The sequence below is a fragment of the Diaporthe citri genome (assembly GCF_014595645.1).
Source record: "Diaporthe citri strain NFHF-8-4 chromosome Unknown scaffold_5, whole genome shotgun sequence".
Lineage (NCBI taxonomy): Eukaryota > Fungi > Ascomycota > Sordariomycetes > Diaporthales > Diaporthaceae > Diaporthe > Diaporthe citri.
Window position 1 is genome coordinate 5,298,985 of NW_025064850.1, and position 17,666 is coordinate 5,316,650.

The window sequence follows — 17,666 nt, forward strand, 5'->3', positions numbered from 1 at the left end:
GTTATAGATGGGCTCGGTTCGCGCTGCACTTGGGACTTTGCGCCTACTTGCTGGTTGGACACGGTGAAAGAATGAGAGAGACACGAAGGAGGAGACAAATGGAGAAGTAGGTAGGGAAGGGGCTGGGAAGGTAGCTTCAGCAGGCAGACAGAGCTTCAGCAGAGTGGTGTGCAGAGGGTCTCTCTCTCTGGAAGGCAGGCACGGGTGCTGGGGTGACCCCACGGTGAATTCGCAGCAGCTTGACACGGAAGCAACGCGTCCTGATTACACATACACACTCAGACACGCCGCACCGCGTTCTTCTCTCGACCATTTCTGCCTCTTTTCACCATATCGGTATCGTCTACCATCGTCCAAAACCATCCAAGGTGCGTACCTTGACCATGCAGGACCACAGTGACGCCAAATGATCCACTACCCAAGACGAACAACGGCTTAAGAACCTCATGCTGACCTCCAATAACCACAGGAACGCGTCAGAAAGCAAACGGCCGCCAACGGCCGCCTCAAACCATTCTCACCCGACCAATACCCACGCCCATCATGTCTTCTGACACCGTTTCCACTTGTGGAAGTGTAGCATACACCAGCGCAACGTCATCCACCGGAAAAGACGCGAGATCCACGCCACCGGGCTCCCCGCGGCTGTCCTTTCAGCATCAAACCCCATCTGTCGGTTTCAGCCTCGAAGACCTGAATAACGACAACCAAGTCGATCCCATGGCCAACACTGCCGCGTGGGTGACCGAGCTGGAAGAGGTCCATGTCGATGCTCTACCCATTCCGCAGTGGTACATCAACCAAAGTCTCGCAATCCCACCTGTGGTTGAAGACCTGTCGATCTGGCTTGCAAGGGAGTTCCCTGACGAGAAGACCAGCGGGTATGCCTTACCGGATTTCTCACGAGGCTGTACACTGACAATTTCACCTAGTGTCGGATCTCCTCACCATGACCAAAACCTTCCGACGGAAACCTTGAAGAGTGGCGATGATGACCAGGAGTCCGATGACGTCGAGATTGTGTATGAGGAGGTTGAATTGGAGGAGGAGCCAGATACACTGGCGGAGCTTGCGCAGCTGCTTGGAATCTAGGCCGAGATGAGTGTATACTAGGTGACAAGGTCCATCGCATTCGGCACCTAGGCCAACCACAGGCCATAATACCGCGTCGTGCGATTCTACTACAGGGCATGCTGTTTGTAATTTATCACTGGCATTGCAGCGGTACAATATCTAAACCATCTGTCCCTGAGCCGGACAAGATCATTCCGTCCGTCTCGACAACATTGTCAGGTCACCAAGCTGCAAGGCGCAAAGGGGGAGACCCCAGGGCCGCGGTCGGGCAGAGCCTCGACGCGGGCTCTGCCACCCCCAGCCGCAAGCGCCAGGCCACGATCAGCCTGGTGGAGGACAACGATGAAAACCATGAAATCTTGAACGGGCTCCAGCCTTGGATGATCGTTCCAGTGGGCGAATGTGTATTCTTGACTCCTTGCGCTGGCAAGACCGGAAATTTCGGGCGGAAAGGCGCGTCAATTTGTTCGGTGTTCACTGGTCTCTTGACTTCCTGCACATGGGCTTTCAGAGGGCGGCCGAAGGCTCTGAATTCGACTGCGGCAGGGCGCGGCATTATGGTGTTTGACGGGGTTTCTGGAGCGGTCAGTCGGAGACATCATTCTGGCACGGGCAAACAGAAGTAGAAGGTCCAGTACAATGGAAGGACCGGCCTGACGAGTCATGCAGTCAGGTGGGAGAGGTATAGACACGGACGCCGCCGGTCAAAGTCATTAGTCTATGGAAATCTGCGCGGCACAACTGAAAGTTGGAGTGTCCGAGGACGTGCCTCCGAGCCGGCGCGGCCTGACGAATCATGCAGTCAGGTGGGAGAGGTATGGACACGGACGCCGCCGGTCAAAGTCGTTAGTCTATGGAAATCTGCGCGGCATAAAGAAAAGCTGGAGTGTCCAGGACGAGCCGGCGCGGCAAGGTGCAAAACACGAACCACCCAGGGAAGAAAACAAACATTCCGGACTCCTCCGCAGGACAAATGGCTGCCGGCGTCGTTCGGCAGGAATGCTGCGCTGAGCATCCCGCATCGAGGCGGCGAGGAACGCGTTGCGCAGCTAGTCGATGTCGCAGGCTGCACCGCGGCCACGCGCGTTGTTGACACCGGAGCCCCAGAGCGCGTCCACAGTGTCGTCGGCAACGCCGGCGGTGATAAGGTCGACCTCTCGATCGGTAAGTGCGTGGCACTTGACCACTCCATGGTGCTTAACGTAGTCAACAAGCCCAGCTACTCGGCGACACATGGTCTCCCTGCTGTTATGGTCAAGAGTGCTATCGTACTTGGTCTTCCATGCGTTTATAGTAGCTCCCTTATCAATGCGGTTATCATCGGTGTACCGAAGCTTAACGACGCCGAAGTCTCGATTCATGCGTAGCATTGCGTGGAGGACAAAGCTAACCGGTACCTTGTCGGTCAGGTTGTCAGGGTCGGCATTTTGGATCAAATTTGCGGCCTTGTCGAGTCCCTTGAGTAGGGTGCTTGGGATTAGGCTGCCGGTGGTGAAATGATCATGGATGAAGACTGCGTGGACGCGCTCGAGACCGATAGTGATAACGGAGTCGCCGCCGATAGGACGGCCGGCGCGGAGGTCTTCAATGGCGGGGCAACGGGGGTCAAAGGAGAGGTTGGTAACCTCGCCGAACTTGCTCATAAAGACGGCTACGGACTTGAAATACTCCTTATTCTCAAGAAGAGTGGCGATAGCAGAAGGGTTGGACTTCTCCGAGCGGGTAGCAATGGCGGTCTTCTTGGCAGGCAGCGCGAACGGGCTATCCTCATTCTTGAAGAGGATGCCAGACTTGTATACGCGCTGGTCCTCCTCTTCGTCTCCAAGGAGACTGATTGTCGCGGTGCGCTTGCGGCTGGGAGTCGCCGCGGCGGAGTCGAGTTGGAGGCGGCGAAGCACCTCGGCGGGGGACTCCGGCTCGTTGAGTCCGTCGGCGGTCTGGTTAACCTTGTTGGCCAGCGACAGGATAGCAGCTTTGTTGGTTTTAGCTCCGGTGGTCCACTCAGCGGGGTACAGGTCGAGGTTCTCGCTCATGTAAGTAAGGGCCGCCGCGGCAAAGACGATGGCGGTGGCCTCCTTCGGGTTGACCATCACGTCCTTGTCCTGGCGGACGAATCGTCCGCGAGTGTTGCGGGCCTGCTCCTTCGGCGGCATCTTCTGATTGCGATTGCGTGGCGTGCCGCGGTGAAGATTGCTAGGGGGCGGACCGTGTGAAAAGGGACTCGGCGGATTGGAAGATGTCAACGACGGCGGAGTGCTTGGCATATGTCTGTGTATCGAGTCGGCGGTTAGTCCAAGGTCGTCAAGCGACTGCTCGCCCTTCCAGGTGTCGGGATTGAGGTGCCACCCGCGGTATAACGGGCTGTCACGGTCTATCCAGAGGGGGATTGGGAATTGGCCGAGGTAGTTCCGTGCTTGGGTCACGGTGATGGCACGGCCGATGGGGTAGTCTGGGAGCAGGTCGTGCGGCACGTAGATGTTGTACTCGACGTCGCGGTCGGGCATGCCGTTGTAGTCTTCCTCGCCTAGTGCTTGTCGGAACGCGGCGCAATCGCCTTGGCGACGAGCGAGCAGGCTGTCGTATCGGGTGGTGGTGGTGTATGTGCGCAAGGACACGCATGTCTCTCCTCCGTAGAGGTACGCGGCCCAACGGTACCCCTCGAGCGACAGTTTGCCGCTTCTGCATGGATCTGACACGAGGCGGCGGTACTCAACGGTGCGGCTTCGCCGCGGGTGTACCTGGCCTGGGTCCTGGCCAGTCGGGTAGGGAACGGCATAGAAGTCAGGCATGGTATCGTCACTGACCTCGGCGGACGCGTGATTCTGGCAGACTTGTGCGCGGCGGCGGCGAGGCGAGGTGAATGGTCGCGTGTGGTGTGTGTCGTCTTGCGGAGAGGGAGTTCGTGGTGAATGGCAGGTGAGTTCAGCGACGAGCTGGCGATGTGGAGAGCTTGAGAGGATAACGACACGCAGAAATGGGTGGACAGCAGCAAGTGGGCGCGGTGAATCCACCGCGAGTTCACGGTGAATTGTTTACTTGGGCCTCACGTCTGGTGCGGGCCGTGCAATGCGGCGAGGCTGCGGTACTTCGCCAGCTGGGCCCCGTGCTTGGCCCACCACTGGCCTGGTGGCCTTTGGCCCTGTTGGCCTGCCCCTTCTTGGAGCTCCCAACCGCTTGGCCGGTGCAGCGCTGGAGCTCCCGCGTGCTGGTTTGGCCGGCCGTCCATTGGCCACCCTCTTGCGTTGGGCTAACAGGGCCTGGCTGCCTTCGCTCTCGTGCCACCCTCGCAGCCTTTCCATAAGTTCTCTATATATTGCACTCTATCATCAGGTCTCTTATGTTATTCACTATCACAATGTTCTCTTGCTAGGAACGCCTCTAGCTCATAATGATAATCGCCTTAACGATATAGTAATGCCCATTCCACTACAGATTCATCATGTTTGCTAAGTTCATTCCTAGGACATCCAGGACAACACAGACAGACCTCATACCAGGATGCCTTTGATAGTCAGGCACCTTCCAAGATACATCGCAGTGTATTGAGCAAGTTCAAGCGAATATACGAAGACACGTCCTCTGCCCAAAGTCCTCCCACATGTAACACCATGGTATGGCGGATCCCTAGATAAACCACTCCTCCTTGAAGGCATGCTTCAAGACACGCAATTTGAAGGCGCTCAAAGAGAGGACATGAATATCCTAGGATACAGATTAGTGATTATTACATGCTCTTGGAATATCATATAACGTACAGAATCACACTGCTCCTCAGTGATTTCGCCATCATGGTGGAGGTGAACGAGAGCCTCGATGATCGTGTTGGCAGCAGTGGTCACCTCGGCAGCAGCCTCGGACAAACTGTTCTTTCGATTCTGAATGGCACCTCCAAGGACGGCCAGGCCCTGGATTGAGTGTTCAGTCATGGCAGGAAGGATTGTGTCTACAGTGATGGCAGAAAGAGCGCTCTGGAGGTGCCATATGCCAGCTCGAAGGCCCTGTCGAGCCTCGTAGATCTAGTTCTAAGTGTTAGACAATCATATAAAGATAGAGAGAAGTGTAGTGCTAACCGCGAGATGCTGCAGAGCTGACTGTGCTTTGGACAGGGTTGGGTCCACAACGGCCACCATCTCATGAACAAGATTGATGCCACGAGTAAGCGGGTTGGGCGCATCTCCACGGCGGAGGGTCTCAATGAAAGTATCCACCTCAGCTGCCGTCCCGGTTGTTGGAACCTTGAGCCATATAGCTTTCAGGACGTTTCCGTTGGAAAGGGTGACAGTAATGTGTCGCCGCTGGTCAGTGCTCTGGTTCTCGTCGAGAGCGAACGACTGGAAGTACTCGAAGATAACTGGCGGCATGGTGGATGGTTTTTGGGAGGCTGAAGGATCGGTTCTTGTGCGTTGTTCTTGGGAGGTTGAGGGCGCGGTTGCTGATGGTGGCTTTTGGGGAAGAAGTGATTGCTGTTAGTGCAGAAAGATCTGAAGGGAAGCTCATCCGGCTGGCTGTACAAAACCAGCACCGTCTGGTGGGAAGGTGCGGTGGGAGCTCAGTAGGCACCCAACTTACAAAACGGTCCAGCATACCTGCACCTCTAAGCTCCGAGCCACTGAAACCACCAGTTTGGTGAACATGCGTCCTGGTAACGCTGGGTTCATTGCATAAGGCTGTTGGGCTACCATTTGGTAATCCCCAACTTGGACTGCCACCTTGACCTTCCATTTATGCTTGGATTTCCCAGATCCCAATGGTACTAGGCCCGGTTAACACCGCTCTCATGACTTTCTATCAAGTCTTTCCATAAGATCCCTTTGCTTATTTTATTCGCAAAACAACCTTTCAACAATGAGCGTACTCACTGCCATCTATACACGAAGTTAATGCAGGCAGTTCTGCTCCAGAAGATTGTGTGAGACCCAACCCTGTGCCATCACCACTTCATGCTCGGAAGTCAAACCACACAGCCTACTACAAGTTGTTGATATCTTCGTGAGAAAACTGTTGAGACGGTACCATTTTGGTGAATCCAATCCGTCGTGAATGAGACGGGTGGCGCTTGCCACACTCCACCAGATCAAGGGCAACGTCGACTGCCAAGTGTGATTTCCATCTGCACCCATAGTGATGGATGAGGAGCCTCGCACGCCAGCAACGCATTTGTAGACGACAGACCTCGGCTCTCATCTTAGCTGGCGAGCTCGCACGGGCAGCCGGTCCCGATGAAAACCCCAGACCTCAGATTTGTCACGACGCCCGGGCATGACGCACGCGAGTACGACACTGACCCGGGCCCCGTGATAGCGAGCTCAACGGAGACGACATGAACATGGATAGCTTGACATGTGTTACCAACTGGTGAATTCATACAATCAATTGGTTGCTTGCCGCCCCTGCTAACGAAAGAAATCAGTGAGTCGGACCAAGGCCTTGCTCAGGGGACGGCTGCCGTGGGTCACACATCGGAGGACGCAGGTTCACAGATTGCAGATAGTTCGTGGGCTACTGATCAACGCCAGCAGCGGATACAGGTCATGCAGAGCATTCGCATGGAATTGGATTACCCCACTGGGCAACCTGATGCCTCGAGCTCGCCCTGGAAACAATCCAATTCCCCGAGTTACCACGTTTCCACTTCCGACGACCCCGAGACACCCTCCGCTGCACGGTTCTATGCTATGGCTTTGAATCACGGCTTGGATCAGGTGAATGCCGGAGTTCAGGGACGAATCAAGTCTATATTCCCGTCCATGTTCAACCAGCCCGTGCGAAACGACGACTTTACTGCAGTTTGCCGAAACTGCAGAGCCGCCCTGGATATCATATCTTAAGGACTGGATGGACACAGTGGCCTAGTAAGGATTTGTTCGCAACCTACCAGCACCCTGTCTACTACCCGGGATCAAATTTTCAGCCTCTGTTACATGGCATTACGAAATTGGCGTAATCTTCCCATCGTCATCATGCCTGAATGGATGTTCTTGATTATTATATGGTGTGTGCAAGAGATCCGGCTACATCCATGCATTGGCATTCAGAGATAAAGCTGGCCATTCCTTCTCGATTGCCTGGGTCTGGGTATCTCAGTCTATGACACGATGCTCCTTATATGCCCTTTGAGTACTATTAGGACTAAATGAGGTATGGGAGATGTGAAGACGAAGACTGTTGTGTCCCAGAACGTGCTTCATCTCGCAGAAACACGGCTGCGTGCTGTATCTGCCTCGGACCTGGCGGACGCGGCCCGGTTGCTTATTGCCCGCCACCATTTCTTGTGCCGACATGGGCTGGTACATGTGACGATGTTCAAAGGGCGAGTGTATGATGAGTACGCGCGGGGGGTGACGGATGAAGATGTCCTCGGATTGATCGGCAAGCCATGAAGGCACAACTGGCACAATACCCCCCCCCCCCCCCCGTGGACAAGTCTAGGGGCATAACGATAGTCACAATATGGCATGAACAGAGGGAGGGAACTAGAACAATCCTATATGTGGTTTCTTCCATTGCAATGGGCGGCGGCGAGCATGTGTTCTCGTCTAACCCATGGAGTTAGCTATAACTCCCAAGTTTGTTGCCACACCACCAAAATATCAAATGAAAAGAGCACAAGGTACTATCTCAGACGGCGCGATGTCCCATGAAAGTCAAATTCTCAGGATCCTACCCCAACCACCAGAAGGGCATCATTATCAAGGACTCCCAGTCCAGTCCGTGATGTATCTCGCACAAGCCTCGGCGTTATGCACAGGCTCACCATAAGTATCTATCGCCAACATCATCCTCGCCAGCATCGCTCTCACCAGCATCGCTGTCGTGGTCGCTAGCCCGAGGGTCACACTTAGCTTCGCGGCCAAGGTCGTCTGTGTGTCAGAGACAAGGTCAATTCACCGTGAATTCACCGTGCCAACCGCTATTACGTAATACCAATCGACGGCAAAAGCCGGCAGGAGCAGCTCTCGCTTCCTTTTTTTCTTTTCATCGTCTCGTCCCCTTTCTGTTGTATCGGCGGACACTTCGCCGCACGTTTCCTTTTGCCGCCGCTCCCACCCCAAGCTCCGCCGCCCCAGGCAACCATGCCTCGTCCGTTTCGCTGTACGTTGGCGAGCTCGAACCCACCGTCACCGAGGCCATGCTCTTCGAGCTCTTCTCCCAGATCGGCCCCGTCGCCTCCATCCGTGTCTGCCGTGATGCCGTCACCCGTCGCTCTCTCGGATACGCCTACGTGAACTACAACACCACCATCGATGGCGAGAAGGCTCTCGAGGAGCTGAACTACACCATCATCAAGGGCCGCCCTTGCCGCAAGACCGGTGCTGGCAACGTCTTTATCGAGAATATCAACGTCGCGATCAACAACAAGGCCCTGCACGACACCTTTGCTGCCCTCGGCAACATCCTCAGCTGCAAGGTTGCCCAGGATGAGCACAGAAACTACAAGGGCTATAGTTTCGTCCATTACGAGACCGACGAGACCGCCTCTCAGGCCATCAAGCACGTTAACGGCATGCTGCTCAACGAGAAGAACGTCTACGTCGGCCACCACATCCCTAAGAAGGACCGCCAGACCAAGTTTGAGGAGATGAAGGCCAACTCTACAAACGTCTACATCAAGAACATCCAAACCAACTGCATTGATGAGGAGTTCCGCGAATTATTCACTAAGTACGGCGACATTACCTTGGCTTCGCTTGCCCGTGACCAGGAAACCGGCAAAAACCGTGGTTTCGGTTTCGTCAACTTTACCACCCATAAAGCTGCATATAAGGCTGTTGAGGAGCTAAACGGCAAGGACTTTAAGGGCCAGGACCTTTACGTCGGATGTGCTTAAAAGAAACACGAGCGTAAGGAGGAGCTTCGCAAGTCATATGAGGCCGCCTGCATGGAAAAGGCCAGCAAGTACCAGGGTGTCAACTTGTATGTCAAGAACCTGAGCGATGATGTCGACGACGACAAGCTCCGCTCCATCTTCTCTGAGTTCGATCCAATCACGTCTGCCAAGGTTATGCGCAATGCGATTGAGGCCGGTGACGAGCAGGAAGACTCGGAGGGCAAGGACAAGGAGAACAAGAAGGAGACCGAGGAGACGTCTGGTGATGACGAGTCCGGCGAGAAGAAGGACAAGAAGACAGAGAAGAAGTTCGGCAAGAGCAAGGGCTTCGGTTTCATGTGCTTCAGCAACCCTGACGATGCCACCAAGGCCGTTGCCGACATGAACCAGCGCATGATCGACGGCAAGCCTCTCTACGTTGCCCTGGCGCAGCGCAGAGACGTTCGCGAATTTTAGATTGAGGCTAGCATCCAGACCCGGAACTAGATCAGAATGCAACAGGCCGCCGCTAACATGCCTGGCCACTTCATGCAGCCACCCGTCTTCTACGCCCCTGGTTAGCAAGGTGGCTTCCCCGGCGCTGGCGGACGTGGCATGCCCTACCATATGGGCATGCCCATGCCTGGCGCTGAGGCTCGTCGTCAAGGCCAGTTCCCCAACGCCTTCCCCGGCCAGCCTGGCGGCGGCCGCCACGGCCCCGGCCAATCCCCTGTCGAGCCGCTCAAAAACAGAAACTCTTGTGAGGACTGGACGAGCCGGGTGCTCGGTGTTGGGCCGCCCATTGACGGGCGAATCCTGCCTGTCTTCATCAATGTATCTGGGACTCAAGTCCAGTACGCAGAAGTTGCCAAGTCACGGTCGAATGCGATGATGACAGCTGTCCTCATCCGTCTCCTCAACCGACTACTGCCAGGCGGGGGCCTCCAACTCCACGACGTTGCTATCGTCACACCTTATGTGGCCCGACAGTACGAAATCCTCAGAGCAATTGGCTCAAGTGTGTCGATCAATGACACCGAAGACAAGATTCTGCTCACAACAGCAGACAGAGTGCAGGGAAACGAACGACCTGTCGTCGTTTTTCTCGCAGTAAATACTGCGGAAAGTGGTGCTGGGTTTCTCCATGACTCAAATCGCCTGAATGTCATCAGCACGCGGGCATCTGATTTCTTCATCGTCATCGGTGACCTCGCCGTTGCCAACTCGCCTCCCTCAGCAAGGATTGTTGAGTCTAGTGGGGGTCATTTGGATGATAGGGCGCTGAAGGCGTGGCATCAGTTCTTCGTGCGTCATCAACGTGTGGTTCAGCAGTCGGATATTCCATGGTTGACGAACGACGCGGCGGACTTCTCGGCCGAGCGATTTGTGGATTTGGGCGATGATTAGAGGATAGGCACGGAGCAGTGTTTCGGTGTGTCTATGTAGCTTATGATGCTCTCAATACAGTCGGAATTTACAGGTCCAGCGTTCTTGTCAGTGAAACATTCAATTTTGTATCTAGAAGAATCACCTGATGTGCATCCTCCTCTGCCTGAGCCAGGAGACATCCTCCATCCAGGCGCAGGGGCAAGGCGAGGACGGCGACCAGGCCGATGGGCTAGTAAAGCCCAAGGCACCCACCCCCGGTAGGCCCCGTTGCTGCAGCTCCGTTGCTTCGGCGGAAGCGCACGACCCACCCGGAGGGCAGCGACCAAGGTGTAAACAATTCACTGTGAATTCGCGATGAAAATACGCGCCCATCCAACCGCGCTGCCACTCCGCTCCGTCCGCTCGTGAATTGACAGATCATTCTCCAGATATTTGCCTGCGTCGTCTGCGAGCCAGACCAAGCCGTCACAGCAGTCAATCGATCAACCATCCTACGGCCTCAAGAGTCGTCATCACCCACCGGTCGCCCGGACAGCCACCACTCCTCGCGAGCCAACCTCGCTACTGCCACCACCCCGTCGAGGTCAGTGATCCCACCATTCCGGACTTCGATGTGATCCCATACCCAACCGGCCAGGGCTATGGCGTAGAACTCGTCCCTCATGATATCCTGCCCGACTTTCAAATCGGGCGTTCCATTACCGAGGCGCAAGGCCAATCCCTTATCGGTCCATATCCCACTCCCTGTTGGCTCGGCTGTAACAGCCCGTTGTACCATTGTTGAAGCCTCTGGGGCGCCACGTGGAAGGGAGCATAAAATTGGAGGACTTGAACTGACAGGAGAAACTGAACAGGAGCACGTATACGATGCCCCTGGCTTAGACGGCCACGAGAACCCATCAAGCCCATACTCAAACGGCCCGATCTTAAACGATCACTACCGAGAAACGCCTCACAACTGCAAATACAACATGGCTCCCAAGGACGATATCCGCCAGGACAAGGGGATATCGGTCAACAATAATGAGGCCACCGAAACATCTGACCGAGGACCTGCCGTCCAACCACAGCAACGCGGCCGCCGACTAAGCTTCGAAGCGAATGCATGGCGAATGTACGGGGATTTCGCACTAACCTCGGCAACTATTCGCTTCATGACCCATTTCGAACCCGACCCACAGGCCATATGAGCCCCCAACGGTGTGGCTGGGAAGAACCGTTCCAAATCCGTGGTCGGGGCGAGGGTTTAACTGGTTTCCACTCCTGGATTTTGCCGTCGAATAGCGGTTGGCACAGTGAATTCACCGTGAATCACCACAAGATTCAGCTCTGCCGCGTCAGGCAGGCCCTGCCTGGTGTATCATACTTAATGACAAACCACAGGGCGAGATCTCCGGGGATCACAGAGCTACTATGAACCTACCCGCAACTTTCCTACATGACAACCAAGGTAGAAATGCACACGGTTCGTCGCTGTTGAGAAGATATCTTTCCCTGGCACTGTGAAAGAGGAGGAATAAAGCCAACCGCTTGAAATGACCCATAATCAGGGGCAAGGTTGTCTGCCGCCTCGGAGCCTTGAAGACCAAGGTAATAACCTGGAGGGCAACTCTCACATTGGAAAGTTGGTACATCAACGCCGCTCCCAGCCCAACGTTCACCTTCTCTGCTCTCCACACCACCGGGTATCGTGCTATCATCGGCCCTCTAGTTAATCTTAATCATAGGCGAGTCCATAAAAAGAGTCCAACCTCGTGCTCTCCCTAGTCCACATCAAGCTCCTCCGCACAAATTTCTTACCCGTGAAAAATAGCAGCCAGAGTGGCCATGCCTCTCTTAAAACAAGCTACACCTCAGTAACGGCCTCCGGATTATTATGCCTCGAGCTCCCCTCGCGCTCTCCACTAATATCATCAACTTCATTAATGGCGTCATCCACAGAGAATAAAGACGTAAATAACGTTAAACATAAGCTTAATTCCCGATATAAAGTTAACTATAAGTATTAAAAGGCCCCTACTTAACCTATAATAACACCCCGCTTCATAACCTACTTACAGCTAGCACTATAAACCCAGTTAAGCATAATATTTCATAAAAATAAAGGGTTAAAATTTAATAATCCCAGTAAATTCAAGATAAATACGTAAGAACTTTACTTATATATATATAATAAAAGTATAATAAATGCTAATATTTACCGTGAATTCATGGGCAATTTACATAAAATCCGTTTTAATGTATTTATATCATATTAATATTAATAAGTTACAATTTATAAATTATTATTATTATAAGTGAATTCTATGTAAATTTACCGAGAATTCCATGTGAATTCACGGTGAATTCACGGTGAATTCACCGTGAATTCACATGGAATTCTACGTAAATTCATGGTGAATTATATGTAAATTCACCGTGAATTCACCGTGAATTCACCGTGAATTCCCAATCAAGCATTAATAGTAAGTTTATTACTAAGGAAGATATTAATAATTAATTAATATATTACAAATATATTTAAAAAATATTTTTAAAGTTTAAAATTATATTTTATATTTTATTTATTTAAAATATAAATTATTTTATTTTTATTAAATTTATAAAATTTATAATTTATATTAAAATTCAAAATAAAAAATTATTATTTAATATAATTAATTAATAAAATAATTAATATAAATTTTATTAATTTTTTATATAAAATAAATATTAAAATTAATTAATTAATAATATTAATTATATTTTATTTTTTTATATTAATTATATTTTTATTTATTTATATAAATATTTAATATTTTAAAAATTAATAATTATATATATATATTATTTAAAATAAATATTTTTTTAAATAATTTTAATAATTAATAAATTTTAAAAAAATTAATATAATATTTTTAATATTTTTAAATAATATATTTTTTAATATTTTTAAAATATATTTTATATTAAAAAATTAAAAATATTATTATAATAAATTATATATTAATAATTATAAATTTAATTTAATTATAATATAAAAATTTATTTAATATATTATTAATTAAATTTTTTAAAATATTTTATATATATTTTAATATAAAATTTTTAAATTAAATTTATAATATTATAAAATATTAAAATTAATATATATTAATAATTTTAATATTTTATAATATTATAAATTTAATTTAAAAATTAATTAATATTATAAATTAATTTTAAATTATTTATTATAAAATATTTATAATAAAATTTATTTTTATATAATTAAAATTTATTAATTAATTATAATAAATAAAATTTAAATTATAATTTATTTTTTTTTAAAATTTTTATAATAAATTTTAAAAATATAATTATATAATAAAAAATAAAAAATATTATAATTTAATATATTAATTAAAATAAATTAATAATTAAATTAATAATATTTTTATAATTTTTTAATTTAAATTTTTATATAAATTTTTATATTTAAAATTTTAAAATTATAAATTTATTTTTATAAAATTAAAATTTATTAATTAATTATAATAAATAAAATTTAAATTATAAAAATTAAAATTAATTAAAATTATTTTATAATATAATAATTAAATATTAAATTATTAATAATAAATTTTAAAATTTAATAAAATTAATTAATTTTATAATATATATAATAATTTTTAAAATTTAATAAAATTAATTTTATAATATATATAATAATATTATTTATAATTATTATATATATTAATAAATATTTAAAAAAAATATTTAATTAATAATTTATAATTAATTATTTATAATATTTATATTATTAAATTTATTTTTAAATAATAAATAAAAAATTAATTTAATTTAAAATATATTTAATATTTTTATTAATATATTAAAATGAAATATAATATTAATTATTAAATATAAATTATTATAAAATATTTAATAATTAAAATAAATAAAATAAATATAATAATATATTAATAATATAAATTTATTATTTTTTTATAATATTATTTTATTTATTTTATTTTTTTATTTATTTTTTATTTTATTTATTTATTTATTTTATTTATTTTATTTATTTTATTTTATTTTATTTATTTATTTATTTTATTTTTTATTTATTTTATTTATTTTATTTATTTTATTTATTTTTTATTTATTTATTTATTTTATTTTATTTATTTTATTTATTTTATTTATTTTATTTATTTTATTTATTTTATTTATTTTATTTATTTTATTTATTTTATTTATTTTATTTTATTTTATTTATTTTATTTATTTTATTTATTTTATTTATTTTATTTTTTATTTATTTTATTTATTTTATTTTATTTATTTTATTTATTTTATTTTTTATTTTATTTATTTTATTTATTTTATTTTATTTATTTATTTTATTTATTTTATTTATTTTATTTATTTTTTTATTTTATTTATTTTTTTTTATTTTATTTATTTTAATTATTTTAATTATTAAATATTATATAATAATTATTTTTAAAATATATATATAATAATAAAATTAATTTATTTATTTAAATTTTAATAAATATATTATTTAAATTTAATTTATTTTATTTAAAATAATTTATAATAAAATATTTATAATAAAAAATATTATATTTATTTATTTAAAAAAATTAAGTATTTATTAAAATTTTAATTTTAAAATTTTTAAATTTAATATTTATATATAAAATTTAATATAAATTTTTTAATTTTATATAAAAAAATATTTTAAATATTATTAAATATTTTATAAATTAATTATTAATTTTTTATTTATTAAAGTTTTTTTATATTAATTATAAAAATAATTAATAAAAAATATTTAAATAAGAAAATATTTATTTATTATAATAAATAAATAAATTTAAATATTTATTAAATATTAAAATATTTAAATAATTTAAATATAATTTAAAAATATTTTTATTATTAAAATATTTTAAAATTTATTTTTTTAAAATAAATAAAATAAATAATAATATTAAAAATATATTTTTAATAAATTAATTAAATAATAATATAATAATTTTAATTTTATTTAATATAATATTAAAATATATTATAATATAATTAAAATTTAAATAATTAATTTATTTTTATATTTTAATATATTTTAATATTATATTAAATAAAATATTTTTTTAAATATATTTATAAAATAAAATATAAAAAATAATTATTTTATTTATTTATATTAATTAATAATTTTATTTAAATATATTTAAAAATAAATATATTTAATTTATTATTAATATTATTATTAATATTAAAATTTTTATAATTTATAATTATAATTTTAATTATAATATTAAAAATATAATTTAAATTTTTTTATTATTATAAATTATATTATTATATTTTTTTATATTTTTTAAAATTAAATATTTTTTATTATAATTTATTTTATAATTTAATTTTAAAATAAATATTATTAATTATTAAATAAAAATTTAAATTTATTTTTTATTTATATTTATAATAAATTTAATAATATAAAGTTTTTTAATTTATATAAAATATAATAAATATTTAAATATTATTATATTTTATTATTATATTTTATATAATTAATTAATTATATATATAAATTAATATTAATTAATATTAATTTATAAAAAAATATATATTTAAAATAAATAATATAATGTTTTTTATTTTATTTTATATAAATTTAAAATTTTTATTTATTATTATAATTATTTATAAAATAAATTTATAATTAATATTATTTTTTAATTTTTAAAATATTTTTATATTATTAATATTATTAAAAAATATTAATAATTTTTTATATAATAATATATTATATTTTTTAAATTATATTTAATAATATTATTAAATATAAATTATATATTTTTTAAATTATATTTATTATTTAAAATAATTAAAATATTATTTAATAAATATAATTAATATTTTATTTATATTTATTTTATTAAAAAAAAAATTATTTTATAATAAATATTTTATTATTTAATATATAATAATAATTTTTATAAACTTTTTTATAATTAATATATAAATAAATAATTTATAAATTTAATTAATTTTAATTATTATAAAATTATATTTTTATTTTATATTAATTAATATTAATTTAATTTAATAAATTTATTATTTATTTAAATTAATATAAAATTAATAATATATAAATTATTAAATTTATTATTAAATTTATTATATTAATTAATATATAAATTAATATATTTTATATTATTTTTAATATTTTATTTATATTATTTTAAAAGTTTTAAAATATTACTTATTTATTTAATTATTTATTAATAAAATATTTTTATTAATTAATTATTATAATTTAAAAATATTATTTTAAATATTTTAAAAATATTTTTATTTTAAATAAAAATAATTTTTAATTATATAAAAAATTCTTTATATAATATTTTTTAATATAATTTATAATAATTTAATAATTAATAAAAAAAAGATAATTTATAAAATTTAATATATTTTTATTATATATATACTCAGACGGCATCAGGAACGGCGACGGTCTTTTCCCCATACCCAACATTTCCTTGCGACAACTATGGCTATCTTGTCCAGGGCGGAAACGACTTTATACAGGTCAACGTCACCTCTGGAACATATACGACACTCACCAGTGACCTGGCGTATCCCGGGGCGACCATCAACGCCATCGGCTATAATCACTTTGACAACTTTATCTACGGCGCTGTGGGACCCCAATTAACCGAGAACATATTGCAGATTTCCGCCTTGGCGTCAACTGTGATCTTCCAACCGGGATTGAATGTGCCATATCCGCTTAGGGTAGCTGATTTCGACGGCGCAGGGAATTACTGGGGATCTTCAGTTGTCCAAGTTACAGTGCAACTCGGCCAAAGTCTCGGCAACACGTACTGGACGCAAGTCAATCTGGCCCCAGGCACAGCCAACTATGGCAAGCAGATCGCTAGTGGCAAGGCAGCATTTCCTCCTACCTTGGGCATGTATGATTGGGTCTATCTGCCAGAAGGACAGCAAAACTTGGTAGGTCTCATCGATCGCCCCGTCCTCCTCCTCTCCCCCAGTGGCAATTTCCCGCGATGGTCGACACTAACAAATGTACCTCTCATAGTGGACGGTTGCAAGTGGAATTACCATTCTTGGTTTCCAACTCTATCGCTTCGATCTCTCCAGCAAAACATGGTTCGCATCGACCAATTACGGCACTCTGCTCGGCTTGACCGTAGGAGCCGGCTTCGGTGCACTTTACCCGGGTGAATACGGCTACTTTTACGGTTCAGAAAACGGTGGCGGAGACATCTGGCGTTTCCCATTGCCCGGATTCAACAACGATAAAGCTGTCCGGGTTACCTCAGGGCCGGCTTCGAGCCAGAACGACGGCGCTAGGTGTTGGGCGCAAAATGGGTGATTAATTTGGACGTGTGAT

General features: G+C 41.8%; 8 protein-coding genes across 8 annotated transcripts; 5 read left to right on the forward strand and 3 right to left on the reverse strand.

Moving 5' to 3' along the window:
• Positions 1-543: 543 nt before the first annotated feature.
• On the forward strand, positions 544-1,092 carry INS49_011986 (uncharacterized protein; the record flags this gene model as incomplete). Its single annotated transcript, XM_043172693.1, has 2 exons — positions 544-881; positions 933-1,092. The coding sequence occupies 2 exons, from the start codon at positions 544-546 to the stop codon at positions 1,090-1,092; spliced, it is 498 nt and encodes a 165-aa protein (XP_043024438.1).
• Positions 1,093-2,123: 1,031 nt separating this feature from the next.
• INS49_011987 (uncharacterized protein) lies at positions 2,124-3,863 on the reverse strand (the record flags this gene model as incomplete). Its single annotated transcript, XM_043172694.1, has 1 exon — positions 2,124-3,863. One exon carries the CDS (start codon positions 3,861-3,863, stop codon positions 2,124-2,126), a length of 1,740 nt encoding a protein of 579 aa, XP_043024439.1.
• An 835-nt stretch (positions 3,864-4,698) lies between these two features.
• On the reverse strand, positions 4,699-5,435 carry INS49_011988 (uncharacterized protein; the record flags this gene model as incomplete). Its single annotated transcript, XM_043172695.1, has 3 exons — positions 4,699-4,776; positions 4,830-5,090; positions 5,145-5,435. 3 exons carry the CDS (start codon positions 5,433-5,435, stop codon positions 4,699-4,701), a joined length of 630 nt encoding a protein of 209 aa, XP_043024440.1.
• A 959-nt stretch (positions 5,436-6,394) lies between these two features.
• Positions 6,395-6,902, forward strand: INS49_011989 (uncharacterized protein; the record flags this gene model as incomplete). Its single annotated transcript, XM_043172696.1, has 2 exons — positions 6,395-6,429; positions 6,485-6,902. 2 exons carry the CDS (start codon positions 6,395-6,397, stop codon positions 6,900-6,902), a joined length of 453 nt encoding a protein of 150 aa, XP_043024441.1.
• An 809-nt stretch (positions 6,903-7,711) lies between these two features.
• On the forward strand, positions 7,712-9,358 carry INS49_011990 (uncharacterized protein; the record flags this gene model as incomplete). The annotated part of the gene is made up of 4 exons (XM_043172697.1): positions 7,712-7,781; positions 7,835-7,936; positions 8,142-8,887; positions 8,936-9,358. 4 exons carry the CDS (start codon positions 7,712-7,714, stop codon positions 9,356-9,358), a joined length of 1,341 nt encoding a protein of 446 aa, XP_043024442.1.
• Positions 9,359-9,520: 162 nt separating this feature from the next.
• INS49_011991 (uncharacterized protein) lies at positions 9,521-10,288 on the forward strand (the record flags this gene model as incomplete). The annotated part of the gene is made up of 1 exon (XM_043172698.1): positions 9,521-10,288. The coding sequence occupies one exon, from the start codon at positions 9,521-9,523 to the stop codon at positions 10,286-10,288; it is 768 nt and encodes a 255-aa protein (XP_043024443.1).
• Positions 10,289-10,831: 543 nt separating this feature from the next.
• On the reverse strand, positions 10,832-11,048 carry INS49_011992 (uncharacterized protein; the record flags this gene model as incomplete). The annotated part of the gene is made up of 2 exons (XM_043172699.1): positions 10,832-10,834; positions 10,896-11,048. The coding sequence occupies 2 exons, from the start codon at positions 11,046-11,048 to the stop codon at positions 10,832-10,834; spliced, it is 156 nt and encodes a 51-aa protein (XP_043024444.1).
• A 5,751-nt stretch (positions 11,049-16,799) lies between these two features.
• INS49_011993 (uncharacterized protein) lies at positions 16,800-17,648 on the forward strand (the record flags this gene model as incomplete). The annotated part of the gene is made up of 3 exons (XM_043172700.1): positions 16,800-16,810; positions 16,876-17,263; positions 17,352-17,648. The coding sequence occupies 3 exons, from the start codon at positions 16,800-16,802 to the stop codon at positions 17,646-17,648; spliced, it is 696 nt and encodes a 231-aa protein (XP_043024445.1).
• Between the last annotated feature and the right edge of the window lie 18 nt (positions 17,649-17,666).